Source organism: Nelumbo lutea, chromosome 4, assembly GCF_056320005.1.
Source record: "Nelumbo lutea isolate HS-2025 chromosome 4, American lotus-T2T, whole genome shotgun sequence".
NCBI lineage: Eukaryota > Viridiplantae > Streptophyta > Magnoliopsida > Proteales > Nelumbonaceae > Nelumbo > Nelumbo lutea.
In genome coordinates this window covers 4,432,408-4,447,402 of record NC_142687.1, presented here as the reverse complement: position 1 = coordinate 4,447,402, position 14,995 = coordinate 4,432,408, and the positions used below count along the sequence as shown (strand labels likewise).

The 14,995-nt window shown below is 32.6% G+C and overlaps 1 protein-coding gene across 1 annotated transcript; it reads right to left on the bottom strand.

The window, feature by feature from the left end:
* LOC148853477 (putative WRKY transcription factor 75) lies at positions 1–2,947 on the bottom strand. Its single transcript, XM_088982715.1, has 2 exons — positions 2,365–2,947; positions 1–409 (listed from the first exon to the last, which is right to left on the bottom strand). Exons 1-2 carry the CDS (start codon positions 2,736–2,738, stop codon positions 232–234), a joined length of 552 nt encoding a protein of 183 aa, XP_088838841.1. The 5' UTR covers positions 2,739–2,947; the 3' UTR covers positions 1–231.
* Positions 2,948–14,995: the final 12,048 nt, after the last annotated feature.

Below are 14,995 nucleotides of genomic sequence, written 5' to 3'. Positions count from 1 at the left end.
TGATAAAAATCCCTTCAGTAGTTTTTAAAGCTTAAAAGAGCACCCATTCGGTACTAGAGCTATTTATTTAATTTCATACACCATGCATGGACGCATTAGCCCCGGTTTCAAAAAAAAAATAATAATAATAATAAAAAGAAAAAATAAAAGCTAAATTTTAAAGCTACATAATTTACAAATACAAAGAACGACAAAAAAAAAGTAATTATCTCAGAAAGAGTGAGGCTAAAGCTAAAAGGCAGAATAGATTTGCATCTGACTCAAGATGTGTTCAAAGTTGTCGGTAGACTTCTCAATAGGATGGGTATGCATCCCTTCGTAGGTTGTCACCACAATTCCTTCATCTTTGGATAGCCGTTGAACTTGCTTCTTCACGTTGCATCCTTGGTGCGTACACCGATAGTAGCTTCTACAAATAAGAAACAACAACAAAAAAAAAGTATTAGTTAATTGATTTGAATGAAATATATTTTCAAACATTTGGTGTTCAACAATTTCTAGAAGAGGAGTGCACACATGTTCATATCTTGTGGACTTAGTGATAAGAATGGGTCCCATCGTTATAATATATATATATATATTCTGTATCATCTACACTAAAATATGCAATTCTTTATTTAATTAGAATGTTCATGCCATGATATCATTAATAAGGTAAAATAAGAAATGTTTCATTCCAGAGATGTCCTCCTATTTATGGATTTCGTTGTCAACTAGATAGGTCCGGATAGAGGGCCAAAACTATTTCACTTGTACATTAAATCCTTCGCGGTCAGATTTATTTGTGGAGTTAGTGCCACCATGTGAAATAACTAAATTAAAGCTAATAGTAAATGCGTAATAGAATATTTTGTTACTTTTGTTTTAAATTGATAAAATAAAGTTATTGTGCTTTTCATGACAAATTGAAGGCTACCAGTTTATTCTCAACGTGGAATTAATGCACGTCTAAGATAAGGTTGCAGTGGTACTGTATTATGCTTCACAGTGCGGGAAATCTCCCAATATTAATTGTGAAGGTCTGGATCAGGGAAGAACCAGCGAAAGAATAACCCTCCTCTTTGCACTTCTAGCTAGGGCCGTACTTCCCCTTGAATTGAAAAGTCTGAGTTCACTCTCATAAACTTCTGTTGAGAGCGTGTAACAGGGAGCAGAGAGAGAGAGAGAGAGGGAGAGGGAGAGGGGGAGAGAGAGAGAGAAACAAATTTCTATCAAATTTTTGAACTAATACAAAACAAAACGACACCGCCTGCCCGCCTGGACCTCTTTTTCAGCTGCAGCTTCAACACAGTAACAGTTTCTTTCAACTTTGTTTTGTTTTCTAAAATCAGAAAATATAAAACATCTTTTAGATTAATGGGAAACACAAAATTAGTTGAAAGAGAATAAACATAATCAGTATTAATTAACTCAACAACAATAATCCACTTCATCCTCATGACCGAGCCTTTAGGCAGACATTAATCCAACTTCACGCGAGCATACTTCCTTTCATCATGGGCTTGTAATGCTAATATTGGTACTGATGAGAAGTGATGAACGTGTTAGCTAGGAAGAGTATAAATACAAATACAATATTTAGAAATATAAGAATACACTTTGGTGTATCATGAACGTATTCAATCGTGTTTTAATTTTCATCGTCTCTGAACATGTATGTAGATCAGTAAACAAGTGTATTCAAATATCTTGTTTCAATTCCCTTATTCTATGCTTCATCTACTTTTACAAAATTCTCTATTTTTCTTGTAATGAACTCGTGATATATCACTCCAATATTGAAAATCCTTTTGAGAATTTGATTTTTGTGGCCTTTATCTCTTGAGTGAGATACAAAATTATAAACTAGCTAGCTTGTCCCCAACATCCATGTGGCTGATGAAACTCTAATTAATACTCTTTCTAATAATACTTAAACACCACCGGCCCATTTTAGGTGATTAACGTACAGCAACTCATAAGAACTGGTAACTAGCTAACCTATATGATCGTTTGATGATTTGGTATATGGTAATTAAATTAGTATACTTGCAGATATTAAGAACAGGAACATGTTACATTAATATCGCGCAATAGTAGCTTTCAACAAGAGCTAGCTCCTGGTGATAAATCGTAGCAAATAAGTGGACCCTTATTCATAAAAGTACCCTGGCTGGTGCATTAGTTTATGTTCCACAGGTTCAATGTCTTTATTAGGTGGGTGGAATTTTAACTTTTTAAGCGAAATTGTGGGAAGGAAATGAAAGAGATAAAATTGGTGATTTTAGTGACAAGATATTTGAAATGAAAGAAAAATCAAACTGTATACATAATTCACAGAAATGTAAATAGAAAATAAATAAAAGATAAGGAAGAAGAACTAACCGAGGAAATTTGTTGTTCTTCACAGCCTTTTGGCCATATTTCCTCCATCGATATCCATCATCAAGTATATCGACGTGGCTTCTTGTTTGAAAAGCATATCTGGGCTTTCTAATCTTCTTCTCCCCCTTTTTGATACCTAGTTTCATCTCATTTGTAGGCCCACCAAAGCTCTGAATCTGAGGAAGGGTTGTAACGTCGTCGGAGCTAAGTGGGGTATCCATCTCCGACTTCAATCCTAAGAACCCAGGTGGATTATTTCCCTGAAGATGGTTAATAACATGAGAAGTCACCATGTTAGATGAGAATGGAATAGCGGTTGCTAACGATGATGATGATGAAGAGGAGAGGAGTATTGGGTAGTTCTCCATGTCCATGAGATTGAGAGGTTGCAGAGAAAAACGATCGACGAGCTGCCAGCCAAGCTTTGGTTGAAGAAGAGAGCTGAGGATAAGGAAGAAGGAGGAGGTGAAGGTTTATGTCAAAAAAGAGGTGGGGTCGTGAGAAAGAAAAAGAGAGGCGGCTAATGGCCAATTAACTGTCCAATTTCATCAGTGGAATGTAAAAGCAGTGGAGATGGATGCAGAATTGCAGACGAGGGTAGGTTGATAAATAGCTATATGATTTTATAGAGAAAGAATAGGTGTCGTAAACGGCACGTAAAATGGTGTTGTAACCGTGGATGGATTTAGATGGATTAACAGACAACTCTTATGCAATAAAAATCAGGAATTAATTCATTTGTATCGGCTTCCTTTTTTTTTTTTTTTTTTTTCGGTAGATATGATTAAGATTTAAGTACTGTGAACTATGTAGGTCCCTGTATTTTCCATTTATAAACACTATGCATGTACGTACGTACTTAATCGGAATATATGCCACAGAAATGGGTGTTCTATGTATGCGGTGGTAATTATTAAGGTTATGTAATCTGTCGCTCCCCAGAGTCCAGACTCCATATCCATATTGATGGGAGCCGACACTGGGTTGTCCTTATATTTGCCTTATTTATACACTGCTTACCTCCTTAATTAATAACTAGTAATGAATTAATATCATTTCATTTTATTTTTTATTTTTGACTAGTTGTAGCGGAGACCTGAGATGGTTGGGCGAATTAATTAAGGGTAACAAGATGGGTTTAACTCCCAAAATATAAAGGTGGTCAATATTGTCTGACTATAAAACCCGGCCCCTGAATTTATTCGTTCATTTGTGTATTTGAAAAAAGAGGAAGAAAATAGTAATAGTAAAATGTTCAAACTAGTGTAGTCAGTCAATCGCATCGTTCTGCTTCATAGAAGCTTCTTACACTAGCCAAAAATCAATAAGTAGACGACACAAAAAAGAGGGTCGGGCCTGAGTCTGTGAATTTCTGTGGTGGGTACGTAGTGACGAGTGACGACTGACGAGGGCGGCTTGAACCTCTAATGAAGTTAAAAAGCAAATAAACATGAAAACGTACGTCAGTTTTAGTTGGCTTTGAAATTTGAATAGGGAGGGGTGGAACCGTGGAAGTGAGCTGTTGAATGGAAATGGGCCGGGTCACCATCACTCCATCTGGATTTCATATTTTTGGTTTTCGTACCTCTCTCCCACGTGCACGAATATGTCATTAGCATCTAGGTTAATGTTTGTTTAATCAAATAAAATAAATGAATTAGAGATGAAAGAATTAATAATAAAGCAAAGTGATACACTAACGCAAACGGCAAACGCATTAGTTTGGTAGGTAGTAGTGGACGGAGGGAGCAGATTAGTAGGTTTGAAGTCTCCAAAATCCAATCCCAATATCCCCCATCCCATGTCGTATAATTATGAAAACATGTGGGTTTGAAGTTTGAACTTTCAACCCACTGTCCCGGGGGCCTGGACTTTGTTTATTTTGGTCCGCGCGCAGCCCTAGCCCCACACCAGCCCAGGGATAATATATGGAAAACATCCATCTTTATTTTGAATTGACAAATGCTTGGTTTGGCAGATAGCAGGGTTCCTCAATCCTCCCCTTTTAAAAGACTAAAAATTAAAATACTTTATCTCCAGTAACCGGGTAAAAAGAAAAACAAAACAACGGTCCTAGCCTTGTTGACCAGAAGAATCGGGTCTACAAAGGAATTGTATCGACGGGTGCGACAGGAAATTGCAATGATCTGTTGCAAGTCCAAGTCATTAGAACGGGTAGGGGTAGATACGAGCTGGTTAGTAAGAAATGATTTAAGCCAACGATCAAATATCAATACACAGCCACTCCTAATTAAAATTAAAAAGTATTGATACATCTCCAAAGGAGAACCTTGTATTTTTAATTTTTCTTAAATTTCAGCTTGAGCCTATTATATATATTTCTGTTTTAATTATTAAAAATAAGTTTCTTAAAAATACCTTTAACCTAAAAAATACAATATGATACTCTGATATCATATCTAAACTTTGAACCCTAATTTAAGCACTGATAATTTAACAATGAATTTCGCATTAAATAGAAGGGAATGAAGATACAGGATTCATGCAAGTGACTCTATATATTTAGAATAGAACCTGGATGATGATGATGGCAAGGTGCCGGCAAGGTATCATATTAATCATGGCAGAGACTTAGGATCCCATCCCACCTACACCTGGGTTTGGGGGGCTTATGGGTTGGGGAATGAAAAAGATGTACTTGAATGATGATAATAGGACTTGATTTTTGAGCACCCATCTTCCTAATGTGTGACTGGATGTCCATTATGTATAGAGTTTTGCTTGTTAGGACATCCCTTTTTTTTTTTATGGACATATAAGCAAATTCAATGGGTGGTAAGCTAAAACTCCAAATGGTTTCTTTGGTTTCTCTAACAAGTATTGTTTTTTGAGGTTCCTTTCCTATTTTGACTAAAAAAACAAGTATTGGGAGCCATCATGGCATAAATAAACAAACAAATAAATAAAAGCCTTCGTCATCTAATAATATGTTTTCCTTCTTCCATAATCCACTCTTGATCAATATATGTGGCCACTAGATGGGGTGATTGAAAAGTGCACAGTTCATGACTGCTTGATAGGCTGCGTGCATCAGAAAAAAACGAAACAAGTTTCTTAATTCCGAAAATTTGGTCCATTCGCAATTGGCTATTTAAACCAGGTCAAGTTGAGACGAAAACCCACGAAGATAGGAAGGTAAATTTTCTTTATATGTTTTATTAATTTTTATATATTTATTTAAGGATAATGAGACAATGTTAGACCTTTTAGGGGTTCACAAGGTTCAAAATTTCATAATATATTGGCTGTATCTTTAAGGGGTTGGCACGGGAAGTGCTACAAAATTCTTTGTATTGTCTCTTTTTGTTGTGTCGATCCCGTATAGGGGGTATCAAAGTGTATTGGGGGTGTATCAAAGTGTATCGATGAATACAGTATGATTTTTTTGTAACCTAAAAACAAATTAAAAATTTTTAAGAAAAAAAAAAGGCTTTTAACTCTCTCTAAAAGCCTTATTTCTCTCCTAAACTCACCAAATCATCCTTACACATTTTTTGGTTGTAAGACCTTTAAAAAAACCCAAAAAGAGCCTCTAAAACACAAGATTTTTAAGTTTTTCAACTTTTTTCAAAAATAGGTATTTTTTCAACTATTTGATAATATGTTGCAATATTTTGTATTTTTCTTTTGTTTTGATGCTTGGAAATGCTTGTATATAGATTAATATACTCTTCTTGTGTTGATAATCCTATATATTTTTGTGCTTTAAATAGATCTATGTAATTTTTAAAGAAAATTTTATACTTTTGGTGTAACCTAGCCATAAATACTAATTGTGTCATAGATCTATGGGTGATTTACCATCTTCATAGATCTATTGAAATTTCTGTAAAATATTCATTTTTTGTAATTTTTAGAAAAAATATTTATTATTTATATTTTTGTAAAACAAAGAATATTTATTTTTTTAAACTTTTTGTAATTTAAAATAAAAATGTTTGTCTTTTCTATTTTTTAATTCATAGATCTATTGAAATTTCTTGTGAAATATTTATGCTGGTCCTACCCCTATATTTGTGTAAATCCTATCTATATTTTAACTCCATCCATATCTCTTTATAAGCTTTTGCCTCTCCCAATCCTTGTTTACTAGCTTTTGGCCCCAAGAGAAAAAATCCTGGCTGACCCTCTCTAATGTCATTTGTAGAAGCAATCTCTAAGGGTCCGTTTGGTTTGTAGCATTCCAACCATTCCTATAATCTGTTTGGTTCAAACAAGAATGAGTATGTGATTTCATTCACGAGGAACGGGAAATGGTCATTCTCACAAATGAAAGAATGTCATTCTAGTAGGAATAGGAATGAGATTCCAATTCTGCCCAGCCAAATTGTTGGTATCGGAATAACCATTAGGATCCCAATTCCATACCCTTATTCCTGCGAATCAAACAGGGCCTAATGATTTTACATCCATGGTATGTGAGAGGAAGAGAGTTTCTTTTCTTGGGGAAGATGATGTCTCAAACCATTCTTTTCATTTTTCATTGCTATATGGACACCGGATTGTTAATACCCTGATTACTCTCATAATCCTCGATTGTTGAGTTTGCTGGCTTAAATCACATAATGGAGAGCTCAAGGTTTGAGGAACCGACTGTATATAGAAGTTGATTTAGTATTCAGTTTGATAAGTCAAAGGCGTCAATGCAATCCCCCCAGTTGCTGATATTCTCAACAAGAGTTTCTCATGCAAACTCCATTAAATGCCATATATGGATGAACACATTCGGGGTTTTGAAAGGAGCCTCTTTGTTGGTCATTAGAGAGGCTATATCTAACAGAAGTTCTATGTTCTAACAACAGATATTTTGGTATTTTTCTTGAGAGAAAAAAAAAAAAAAAAAACACAACAGATGTTTTGGTATTCTTGAGTCAAATTAGGTGAATGTAAAAAATCTAATTCGGTGATAAGCTAGTATGTTTTGGTACCCCGAGGGTTTTAATTATTGAGTTGAAAAAAGTGAAATTTAATTTGTATATAAAAAACTAAAGAAAAACATGTATGGAGACTTGGAGAGAGGGAAGATAGTTATCAGTATTATTGAGACTAGACTTTGAGAGAGAATGCAAGGGATTTATTAAATCAAATTGAAACAGGGGATAAGCATATCGAAACCGAATCCCCAACCCAATCGATTGTCCAACTCAAGCATGATATGGCTCCGTAGAGACTCTCCCAAGCAAGGGTGTCAATGGATCGATTTTGGATTGGACCCCATCTAGTCCAAAATCAAATTGGATGGATCGGACGGACCAATAAGATATATTAGATTGAATTAATCCGATCTAAAATATTTATTAGAACGGATTAGACCTGTTCTGTCCATGACAACTTTATATTGGATTGGGTCAGATTAAGCCAATATCTGATCTATTGATATAAGATAAGAGTATATGTGTTAATAGACCAGGTTTGGATTGAAATCAATTTAAATCAAAATGAATTTAAACAGATTGGATGGTTCAAACATTAAATTGGATCGATTCAAATTGGTCCAAAACATCCATTAGATTGAATTGGACTTAGTCCATTTATAATAGATTTACATTGAACTATATCAAATTGAACCAAATCCAGTCCATTTATAATAAATTTACATTTAACTAGATCGGGTTGAAGCAGTTCAATTGACACCCCTACTCCCAATTCCCAGCCAACCGTTACAACTTCAAACTCGTGGATTAAGCGGTCAACACAGCTGATCTCGCACAAGCGCCTTGCTTATCACGTCATATAATTAAGAGAAGAATAGGACATTTCCGTATTTTACTTCACATCGATCATTGCATGGTCCTCGTGTAGTCTGTAGTACTGTAGCATGTAACCATCCATATGTTCAGAGATAAAGACATTCATGAAATAACTGGGGTTCAACCATCTAGCTAATTAAATTAATTAATTTGAATCAGTAACCCGACATTTCTGGTTTTGGATATCAATTTCTCTACCCAATTAAGTTTGGGTTCTTTCAGTTTCAGCTTCGGCATTTACCAATTTCTGGTTCTGTCATTCTCATAACAAGCACTGGGCGACGTACCCAACACAAACTTCTTCTGTTTAGAGTTGATTATCTCTCGCCAGATATTTGCCAGATGGGAATTTAGGCAATACAACACCAACTCTTTTTCGTCTCTATTAATATATTCATTAACCTAATTCGATCGGCACCTACGTATACGTACGTACGTACTCCGTCTTATATGACAGAGGATGGTTGGTGCATAACTCAAATATATTTTATGCAACATAAAAAATATAGTCACCATCCGCAAATGTTTTGTTCGGTTATAGATATGTCGTATCAAGTATCAAGTGGCGGCCAATGCTCCATTCCAAAGCCTCAATCATACTGCCTTTTCATATTGACCAATTAATTGTGGGTTGGTAATCTCGTATTGTCCTCTTCTTAAGAATATTGTTTTTTGTTTCTTTTCTTTTTTTTTTTTTTTATTATTCTGAAGTCTGACAACATGTTTGGCAATAAAAGATTTAATATATAACTGGGCCCATACATATATGTAACATAATTTTTGGGTTGTGGCTTGTGGGATTTGAACAAGTTTATTTGGTTTGCACTGCAGATGAAGGAAAATAAAATTCAAAGCAAAACAAAGTAAAATGGATCAGAATTTGCATTTTGTTCAGTGTGCACTCTCATGCATTAATATATACTAGCGCAAATGAAATTGCAATGCAGAATAAACAGTCTTAAGTGAGTTAGCATCAGGTAGTTTTAACTCTTTTAGCGACAATTTTAGTCATCTACAATCAACAATATCATTTTTCCTTAATATTTTCAGTTTTTTAGGTTCAGTTAGAAAGAGTATAAATACAAATATAAATACATAGAAAATAATACAAAATATAAGAATTTATACTCTATATACAAAAATAATATAAAACGCAAGAGTTTGTACTATTTGTACTCCTTCCAAACTGAGCTTTAGTAATTAATGCATCAAATACCAGATTATCATTTAGTATAATAATAAATTATCTTCATAAATTTGTATCACATTTGCACCCTCAAGTATAATAATTAATTATTCTCATGATCTCCTCTCTCTTCATCCATTTTTTTGTTACATTTTGGATAACTCTTTATGGTTATAATTGTTATTTTAACAAATATAAGTACTAATTTGTTAAACATCTCACCAAACACTATAACCTAAATAAATAATTAAAAAATTGTAAATGATTTAAGAAGAACCTCCAAAACACTAATAAATACTTGTTCAAATCACTTATTTGCCAAATATTATTTAGAATGAATCCAATCATATTAACTATCTTGATTGTCTAATTTATTTCTCTTGGATAAGCCGACAAACATATAACCAACAATCGAAAGAAAAGTCATAAGTGGTATATTCAAGCCTAGTCTTCTTATTTTTGGACCGATCAGATATACATTGAATGAAACGTATTTCTGGGGCCTTCTATATTGGATTATATATGCGTATAGCGTTCAAATTATGTACTCCACCTATCTATTATGGATGCAAGGTGCCAAACAGCTATTGATTGGTAAGATTTTCTGCTAATTATAGCGGAAATTTATAATCAAATCCCACCTACACTTAGATTGAGAGATGGACTAATTCCAAGTCTATGCTCCAACCAGCTGGATGCCTCTCCTCTTAATATATATATATATATCTTTGTACTGTTTTTATTATTATTATTATTCGATTAAACTGTTTCTATCATGAAACAGAGGAAAAGGAGCTGCATCACAATTATAGCTAGCCTTTGACAAAAATTCCAAAGGGACTAGAATCTTACATTAGTGCACAGCTAAATTCTCGGGTGGTCCAGCGCTTAGAGAAAATTACTGAAGGCTGCATCGTTTGAAAGATTTATCCTATTCACTGCCTAGCTATATAATAATTAATAAATGCTGAGAAATGCGATGATGCTTTAAATGTTTTATTTTTGAATCGGGCCACCGGTCCGATCACGGTTTAATTTTTCTACAAAGGACCAAATTAATCCCCTTGACATCACGAATTTAGCATATTATGCCACTGTTAATACTGAAACGGATCGAGTTCCCCCATGGGCCATGCATGGCAGAACTCCCTTCGTTCAAATAATTCATTATACTCAACTTTCATTCTTTCACGATAGATCTCACCCTTTGTTTTGAAAACACATTTCAGTCCTCACAAGACTTTGTCACATTTATTTATAGTCTCCCGTAATTGTGTATTGGTAATATTTTTGTATTTATATATTTTCATTCATGAGAAAATATTCTCAATATACAACTTACAAATGACTGTAAGAATTGTATGAACACGGTTTTGTGAAGACTGAATCCGAGATGTTTCTAAAATACTTTGTCAAAAGATTTATATATACTGTTGGCGGTACAAAAACAAAAACAGTTGTCTTGTTTTTTTTGGACTTCTCTAGCTAATTTGTTGAATTTTTAAAGGCATGCATTGCCTACGGTTGCACTCGTAATCTTCCCACTGCCAAAAGCGATTCAGCTGTATCAAAGAACTGCATCTGCATGTACGAAAGATGTAGCTAATTAATGATGATGTTTGGCACCGTTTACATCTATTCATTAAACGTTTATTGATGGTGCCATAAGTGAAATTTGGTTTATGTGCATATCAGCATTTGTAGAAATTATTTTTTGAAGCTTCTACAAACAACCAGACGTTTATTCACTATTACGTTGAAGTGGTGCCTAATAGCATTCAGTGTCATAAACGGTTATAATTATTTTATTTCTCAATTTTACCAATATATAAAATACAAACATTTATTCAAAAAACATACATGGTACCAAACACATATAATGTTTCTGCAGGCATGATACAGCTCTAGGCCTTATGCTCAAGAAGACCAGATCATTTTGCAGAAAGTTGACCGTGCAGTACTTCAGGCCTCAGTCCTGTGTTCATATTTCGATCTCTTCCTCGATGTCTGCCTGTTCTTGATATAGTTTACCTTTTTCCACCTAGAATTTGTTCTTCTAGTTCTAGAATTCAAGACACAGCATCATCAAAGGGTCCGTTTCAATTCATCATACGGTTCTCCATTTTCTTTTCGTTAATTTTGGTTAATCTCATGAGAGAATCTATTGGTGATTGTTACTTAAAACGTATATATGCTTTGAAGGATGGAGAGGTTGAGATAGAAGGGTAAAGGGTTCAGTTCATTAGGAGGAAGAAAAGGATCGATGCATAAACGGATTTTTTTTTTTAATTACAAGTTGAAGGAGAATTAATTTTTTATTAAAAAAAGAATTTAAATGTTTTGAAAGAGGCAATGTTCGGGTTATTTTCATGGTTTATAAAATCGAGCTGATGACTGAATCGGTTAGAGGTCCGGTTACTGATTCAAACGGTTAATCAGCTGGTTCAGCAATTTACTGACCAAAATCAACTGTTTTGGGGGAAAAGCAGTTTTTGGAGAAAAATGAAACCAATCAGGTGATCGATTCCCGATTTTTTTGGTCTGACCGTCCGATCCAATCCGATTGTGAAAACAGTAGTTATTTTTGTGAATAGAAACATTGTTTTAAATTTTCAAACCAACTTAATTGGGAGAGAAATTAAATTTCAGATTAGAACAGTCAAAGCTTAGAAGTTGGTTAATTAACTTTTTAGGGATCGTGTTGTGTGCAGTTCCATTGTCTACACGTCATAGACAATTAGATAGAAAGAAGAAACTTCCTTTTTTCCAGTAGTCAAGGGTTGCATTCTTTTTGACTAACAGTAGCAGTTAGACTAATATAAACAGCCATAAAATAAAAATACTTCTAGAAGTACGTGCTATTGTAGATAACTCTCTACAACTTTCAGAATTTTGATCAATCTTTTGAGTAATTCTTTATATATATATTTAGTGGGGCCTATGTGATGTACAAGATGGAGCATCCCTCATTATAATTTTAAAGGCACTCTATTTCATCCCTGCCCCCATCTAGTGGCAGGGTGGGTACGGGGTAAGGCATTTATTTCTTATTGGGGATAGGGAATCCTTAAATTTTCTTTACCTTAAGGTAATCATTTAAAAAATTCTAATTTATGAATATTTTACAAATAGGAGTATGAGAATTTAGGGGTATTTTATGAATTGGGTTATGACGATTTGGGAGTATTTTAGAAATGAAATTATGATATCCTAAGATTATAAGAATATGAGTAAAACTTATAAGATTATAAGATTATGATATCTTATGATGTCCTAAGATTATATGTAAACCCATCCCTAATTTTGAGCAAAAATATTTTTCCTATTCCCACCCTGTCTCTGCCCCATCCCCATTTAAGATTTGAGAAAAATTGCCCCATTCAGGGTGAGGTAGGGTAAGGGCCCAGTTTTATAGAGAAAATTATCATCCCTACAATTCTAATAATTTTCTATAACCAATTAACTAACAATAAATTACAATATTTTATAATAATTTCAAAAAATCTATTAAAATTACTATTGAATAGTAGTAATGTATAGTAAATTAAGTATTTACAATAACAATAAATTAATGTAAATTATTTACTTTTTAAGCCTAAATGATTTACTATTAATCAATGCAAATGTAATTATAGTAAATTAATGTAATTATGGTAAATTATATTATTCTTAATTAAAAGTAAACCATTTGTTATTAATCAACTAAGTGATCCAATTCGGTGTGAATAGACTTAATAATTTTCAAAATTATTTATTGAAATAATAATAATGGATTTTTATTTAAATAACTATGAAATAGTTTCTGATAAATTAATTTTTCTATTTTTTTAATAATTGTTTAGTTGAATAACAACAATGGATTATTATTTAAATAGTTTTGGAGAATATTATTTTCATAGATTAATTTCTTAATTTTTTAATTACTTATTTAAAAAATAATTATGGATTATTAGTTAAAGAGTTTCTCCAAATTATTTGATAATTGTAAACTATAATTATTCATTTTATAGAAATTAGTACATTATGCAAATCGGTAATATCTTTTACAAATAAATTATTATTGTAAAAATTTAATGAACATTTATTAAATTACAATGATTAATGTAAATTATGTTAAACATTGAAATTTTGAACATTTATTAATAACAAAAATTATTAAATAATGGATTGTTTATTAATTTTTGGTAGATTATTAAATTATTTAATATTTGTTAAATAATGGATTATTTATGAAATAATTATTTCATAATTTTTGGTATAATATTTTCCAAAAATTTTTAATATTTTTCACAACTAATGGATTATTTAACAATAGATTATTAGTTAAGAAAAAATTATTTAACAATAATGATGCCATGAATATATAGGAAATATCACATTCCCCTTATTCCCCTCTCTTTAATTTATTTGAAATCACATCTATAGATGTAAATATTATTTGATTTGAAAAATCAATTCTTAATAAATTATGGCCCTATTTTTATAGGAAATTGGAGATAATAAAGGGGAATTAGAGATAGAAGTGCAAGAGAGGATAAAATATATATATTGAGCTAACTAAGGAGAGAAATTATATATTGAGTTAACTAAGTGAGAGACATGAGTTGGGGGGGGGGGGGGGGGGAGAACCCAATTGAAAGGGAGAGGAATGAAGAAAGAGGATGCTAGGATGGCAAATTGAGAGGATGCTAGGATGATAAAGAGGATGCTAAGATAGATTAAAAATTTTCAGTAGAAATATTAGTATTTTTCAAAATGATGTTTAACTAATAGATAATATTTTCAATTTAAAAATATCCAATAATCATTCAATATTTTCAAATAACTGTGGTAATTATTCTTTATTTTTCAGAAATTTTTGGCAAATTATTTTCATTTTTTAGTAATTACCATTTCTTTAAAATATTAATAGTAATTTCAGTAAGTTTCATTTATTATTTGTAAAATAATAATGACTATTATAATTTAATTACCAAAAGTAATATATAATATTTTCAATTTAAAATTTCAGACTATTTAAAAATATCCAATAATCATTCAATATTTTCAATTAATTTCGGTAATTATTCATTATTTTCAGAAAGTTCCATTATTTTTTTTTCATTTTTTAGTAATTATCATATTTCATTAATTTTCATTAATTAATTTTATAATAATAATGACTATTATAATTTAATTATAGAAAGCAATAATGAATATTATTATTATTATTATTTTGAATAAATAGAAAAGTATATATTCATTAATCATAAGTTAATTTTAAAAGTTTGTAAATGAAGTATCAATTTTTGGCTAAGTACCTCGCCATTCGATATGCTTCCAAGTGGTTGATGACTCAGAGGCCGAAGTGGAGAATTTTGCTAGGTGAGGATCTGGATGCCAAGTTGACCAGGCCGAGTTGGGAGTGGACTAGGTGTCGAGCTGACCAGAGGGTCGAGCTGCATATTAGATGCCGAACTGACTGGTGGCGAGTTGGATTAATTGTTGAGCTTCGTAGTTCTTTAGAGACCTGCAAGGAATCAACGTTAGAGGACCCGGGGTGGTTAACCCGGTAAGGTCGCTCCGATGCTTAAGTCAGTAATCCCATAGTAGATTGTGAGCTAAAAACCATAAATTATGAGAGTTAGAATATGCTTACTTGCCCCCCCTATGCCATTGGGGTTGGTGCCTTTAT